General features: G+C 56.6%; 1 protein-coding gene across 1 annotated transcript; it reads left to right on the plus strand.

Moving 5' to 3' along the window:
- Positions 1–2,361: 2,361 nt before the first annotated feature.
- Positions 2,362–4,795, plus strand: LOC102853507 (putative ciliary rootlet coiled-coil protein-like 2 protein-like). Its single transcript, XM_006894561.1, has 9 exons — positions 2,362–2,516; positions 2,597–2,720; positions 3,169–3,219; positions 3,302–3,379; positions 3,657–3,713; positions 3,845–3,904; positions 4,001–4,065; positions 4,151–4,249; positions 4,591–4,795. The coding sequence occupies exons 1-9, from the start codon at positions 2,362–2,364 to the stop codon at positions 4,793–4,795; spliced, it is 894 nt and encodes a 297-aa protein (XP_006894623.1).
- The last annotated feature ends 375 nt before the right edge of the window (positions 4,796–5,170 follow it).

Below are 5,170 nucleotides of genomic sequence, written 5' to 3' on the forward strand. Positions count from 1 at the left end.
GTTCATAGGGTTGTTATGAGTACTCGACTCAACAGCTCCTCACAACAAACTGATTTATAAAGAACCTTCCAATGGTGCCATTCCATTGTAAGACAGTTCTGATAGAAATCAAATACTTTTTAAAATTCTGGTTTTCAGCGAGCTCTGGTGGCTTAGTGACAAGACGCTGCAATCCCAGAGGTAAGCGGTTCGAATCCACCAGATGCTCTGCTGGAGAAGGAGGGACAATCTCCTCCTGTACCTGTCAGATCTGCTTTGACGGTACACACACACACAAATTCAGGTTTTCATTATTACTTTTTGTTGTCAGTCTCTTTATAAAGGGAGTCCTGTGGCCTAGCAAGACAGACGGTCGTGCTAATCTTAAGTCAGTTCATCTCTAGTGGTTCAAATCCACCAGCTGCTCTGAGGAAAAAGGACAGGCAATTTCCTCCTGTGTGATTTACAGCCTCAAAAACCCACTTGAGGGTCAGCTATGGGTCAGTTTTGACTCGACAGCACCTAACAACTTTATAAATCAAAACATTGACCATCTGAGAGAGGATATCCAAGAATGATATCCTCATCAAATCATGTCCTGCAGTGTTCTATGACAAGACACGTGCCCCCTGGGGGTGTGGGGGTAAGTCCTGCTCAGGTGTCTCTGTGGTTGGTGCCACCCTCAGTTCTCCCTACCCTCATCTCTACTCTGTATCTCCCCCATACCTCCGCCCACCTTCTCTCACTTTTTGCCTCCCTCATGCCTTTCTCAGGTGAGGTGGAGAGGCTAGAGTTCCCTTCCTCAACAGGGCTTCTCCCTCTGCCAGAGAGAAATCCTGAGTGTTGGAGTGTTGCTATGGGCTGTCCCCAGTGAAGCCATGCACCTGGTCCTGGGGTGGGCTGCCACAGCCCACATGACTGAGCATCCATCCCAGGCCTCCTGCAGAAGAGCAAGCCTGGGCGATGACACAAGGGGTCCTCATTCTTAATTGCTAGATGTTGGGTCCAGTCTTCTCTCCGACAGCTCACTTGGGATAGATAACCTTATGCTGGTGCTGCTTCTTCCTGGCCACATTTGTTCGTGAACATCAGTTTACCCATCTGTAAAGTGAGATAAGGAGGCTTGCTTTGGGGGAGGCAGTGGGAGAGGCCTCAGTGGGGGGGTCTCAGGATGGGTGACCCATGCCTGCCCATCCAGAGAACAAGAGCAGTGGGAGGGGACAGAGGGCTTCTGCCCAGCCTCCCATAGCAGCAGAAATCAGAAAAACTGAACAGCACACATTCAGATGATTGCCCTACAATGCTCAGCACCAACTGACAAAACAAAAATGAAATAAGATTTCAATGAGCAAGTGAGACAGAATGAAAACTCTGACAGAGGAGAGAAAGGAGGCCCCTCGAACCATGTTCGGATCCAATGGAACCTCACACAAGCAAGGGGAAAACATCCAGACACTTTCATTGATCAGCGCTATGAAGTGGACAGGCCAGAGCAAAACAAGGTGAGGTCAGCAGGTGAGATATGTAGGGGTGTGGTCACCACAGCCAGAGGAGGGTGTGGTCAAGTGACCAAGTGGAGCCAACCATTACTAAACCTCAGATCTCTGAAGCAGCTGTTGTGGCTTGTTGTTGTTAGGTGCCATCGAATCGAATCTGACTCATAGTAACTCTGTGAAACAACAGATCTGAACCCTGTCCTGTCCTGTGCCATTACCATCTCTGCCACACTTGAGCCCATTGCTGCATCTACCAAGCCATCTTGTTGAGGGTCTTACTGGTTTTCGCTGACATTTCCAAACATGATGTCCCTCTTCAAGGAATAACCTCTCTTAGTAACATGTCCTGTGTGTGAGGAGAAGCTTTAACATCTTTGCCTCTGGTAGCTTAGTGGTAAGGAATCACTGCCAATGCAAAGATATGCGGTCCGAATCCACCAGCTGCTCATCCAGAGAAAGGTGGGCAGTCTCCTCCCGTGTGATTTACTGTCTCTGAAAACTCACCGGCGGGTCAGCTATTGGTCTGTTCCTACTCCACGGTACACAACCACCACTACCACCACCACCCACCACAAGCCAATGAGGGCTGTGCTGAGCGCAGAACTCATGTGCATTGCTGGGGAAGTTCTTTCCGCTTTCATCAATTTGGGCAAGAACTAGGTGATTGGCTGCACCCGTCAGCGGATTGCAAGCAGTCCACTTGATGTTCTTTCTTTCTTCAATTGTCTTTTGCAGGCTGACGACGGACCCTGGAGTGGCTTCAGTCAGTTGGTGTTGGGTTTTGGTGCGGTGACGTTGCGGGGCCCCTGCGCTTGGGCCCCTTCCCTTTGTGACGCAGCCCCTGGGGTTTGGGAGAGGCGGGCAGCGAGGACCACCGACCCCGGCCATGGCCGAGATGCAAGAGTTGTTGCTGCAGCTGCAGAAAGATAACCGTGATGGGCGACTGCGAAACCAGGAGCTAGAGGAGCTGGTGCGGGGTCTGGAGGCTGAGAACGAGAGCCTCACCGGGCGCCTGCAGGACCTGCGAAAGCGCGAGCGCAGGTGCTGGAGCGGAGGGTCGCGGTGGGGCACACAGGGCCCAACGGACGGCGTCCCAGTCGCGATATTTCTGTCCTCTGCAGCCTGCAAAGGAAGCACAGCCATGGGGCGCAGGCCCTGCGCGGAGAGGCGCGTGAGGACGCGAGAGAGCGCGCGGAGAGGGCGCGTGGGCTGCTGGAAGCCGGAGAGCAGCACAAGCGCGAACTGGTACAGAGGGGAGAGCCTGGGCCGGGTGGGACGGAGCCTGGAGGGGAGGGGGGCAGTAGGCAAGGAGATGGAGACACGTGGAGGGCGGGGTCGAGGGCGTCCTGGAGGCGGGGACACGTCGTGGGGGCACGGAGGTACGTAAGCGGGTGAGGCCCAAATAGTACTGGGGCGGGGCCCCGGAGTGGGAGTGGCCTTCGTAGACAGGGGGCGTGGCTCTAGCTGTACAGGTGCAGAGAAGGCTGCACTGGGATGAGGTTGACTGGTAGAGTGGTGGGGCCAAGTGGAGGGTCGGGCCAGGGTATACAAGGGGGCGGGACCCTAGCGGTCAGTCCAGGGCTGTGTGGGTCGTACCTGGCATTGGAACTGCTAAGTGTGGGAATTGGTTCTCATGTAGGGAGGACAGGAGTGGAGTTGCGGCGTGACTTAGTCCCTTCAACCCTATTCACAGGAGCTCTACAACCAGCAATTGCAGGAGCAGTGGGAGGAGCTGTCAAGTCAGGTACACAAAGGGAAGTCCTGTTCTGTCCCTGGCAAGCCTTTTTGATTCCCTCAGACCACATCCTTACAAGTCCCATCTCTAGCTCTTCTATTATGGAGGGGAACAGCTGAATCAGCAGCGTGCAGAGCAGCAAATCGGAACCCAGTTGGTGGAGCTGCAGGTGCTGGGAATGTCTGCGGGAGGGCAGAGCAAAGTCCAGCGGGGCCGGGAGAGAGGTGTGGGGGTATGAGAAGGGGTCGCGAGGCCACAGTAAGTGGGCATGGAGGCGGGGCCGGAACCTAAGAGGGGGCAAAGCGGAGGCGGAGCCGATACGCTGGATGGGAGGGACGGGTGGGTTGGATATGGAGCTAATCAACTGGGCAGTGTAAAGAGGAGGCGGGGTTAAGAAACTTGGCGGGACGTGACTGGCTTCTGACTTCTCTCGACTCCCACTGAAGAAGCAGCTGGAGGCCATGGAAACCAAGTACGCTGTGCAGGCAGAGGAGCTGCAGCAGGTAAGCGTGGAATGGCCTGGGTTGGAGAGTTGACGTCCAGAAGAGGAGTGGGCATTGAGGGGTGTGGCACCCTGGTGGGGTCCGGGCCTCTATGTCTGTGCGCCAGAGCTGACCTGACTCTTGCACCCCAGGGCGCACGGTGGATGGAGGAGGCCTGGGCCAGTTTCCAGGAGCTGAGTGGAGTCCTGCAGGTGCCGCGCCCCCCCCCCCGCCCCCGGGGAGGCGTCCCCACCACCCGACCTCATCCCCTTCTTCAGCGCTGAGTCCTTGTCTTGCCTATCCTCCAGGAGCTCCAGGAGAAGGTGATGGAGGCAGCGGCTGTTTTGGACGCCTCTGGGAGCTGTCTGGAACCGTAAGGGGGGGGGGTCTGGATAGTGGGGTGGTCTGGGTCGCTCTCGGTGGGGAAAGAGTGCCGACCTGGAGCCCACTCCTCGCAGGTGGACGTCTCAGCCCCGCCTTGAGCAGGACAGCGCCAACTCGCTAATGGAGGAGGTGGCAAAGGCAGACTGTGTGAGTGAGGGCCAGGATGCAGCAAGGTTCCAGGGCTTCACTTATCAAGGGGGATTCAGACGCCGGGCAATTCTGCTGTACATGGTGGCTCCTTAGGACCCACCTCTTATGGCGGACCCTTGCTTGTGGAAGCCACACTGCTTTTTGGCCACTCCTTGGGGTGTGGGTCCCACACTCTTTGTTGTATGAGTCCCCCTAGGGAGTATGAGCCCCACTCTGAACTTTAGCACCTTCTGCCTGCAGGAGATTGGCTTGTTGGATGCAGCAGACATCAGGTGAGCTGCATGCGCTGGCGGCTGCATGCGGGAATGCTCATTCGGGCTGGCCAGGGGTGGTGGGCCACTAGCGCTCCACCCTCCATCCACAGGCTGGGGGTGCTGGGCGCGCTGCACACACTGCTGCTGCTCCCGCTGGGCTTCCTGGCGCTCCCACTGCTCTACCTGGTGCTGGTCAACTCGAGTGGGCTCCGCCTTGCGCTCCCGCGCCTCTGCTCGACCGCTGCACTCCGCCGACTACGCTACACGCTGTCCCCGTTGCTCCACCTGTGCCCACGTGGCCTACTACCCACTTAGTGCAACACCCTCTGAACAGCATCTTGTCTCCGCGTGGTCTCTGGGGCGCCATGGGGGAGAGGGAGTGCGGGATAAATTCGCGGGGAAGTTAGATGCCCTCCTCAGTGGTGTGTGTGTGGGGACACGGACAACAGAGGCAGGCGTGTGGTGTGTGTGTGGGGACACGGACAACAGAGGCAGGCGTGGTCCAGGCAGCTTGGGCTGGCTTTTTGCAAGGCGGCCTATTTCTGCACACCCCGAATCTTTGATCTTTGTATCCTCCTTCCACCCCCGGTCTATGGAGTGCTGCTGGTTGGAGACTCCTGGTATTCAGATCATCTTCCGCGAGTGTCTTCCTCTTTTCAGAGTGCAGGTCTTGGGCTTCCCTGCCGAAAT

This window comes from Elephantulus edwardii, unplaced genomic scaffold (assembly GCF_000299155.1).
Source record: "Elephantulus edwardii isolate Elephantulus edwardi_28Jun2011 unplaced genomic scaffold, EleEdw1.0 scaffold00146, whole genome shotgun sequence".
Taxonomy (NCBI): Eukaryota; Metazoa; Chordata; class Mammalia; order Macroscelidea; family Macroscelididae; genus Elephantulus; species Elephantulus edwardii.

Excerpts from the sequence above, each read along its gene's own strand:
- LOC102853507 (XM_006894561.1), top strand. The coding sequence starts at position 2,362 with ATGGCCGAGATGCAAGAGTTGTTGCTGCAGCTGCAGAAAGATAACCGT. Across the intron at positions 2,721-3,168 it reads AGCAGCACAAGCGCGAACTG|GAGCTCTACAACCAGCAATT; the intron begins GTACAGAGGGGA and ends CCCTATTCACAG. Across the intron at positions 4,250-4,590 it reads GAGGGCCAGGATGCAGCAAG|GCTGGGGGTGCTGGGCGCGC; the intron begins GTTCCAGGGCTT and ends CTCCATCCACAG.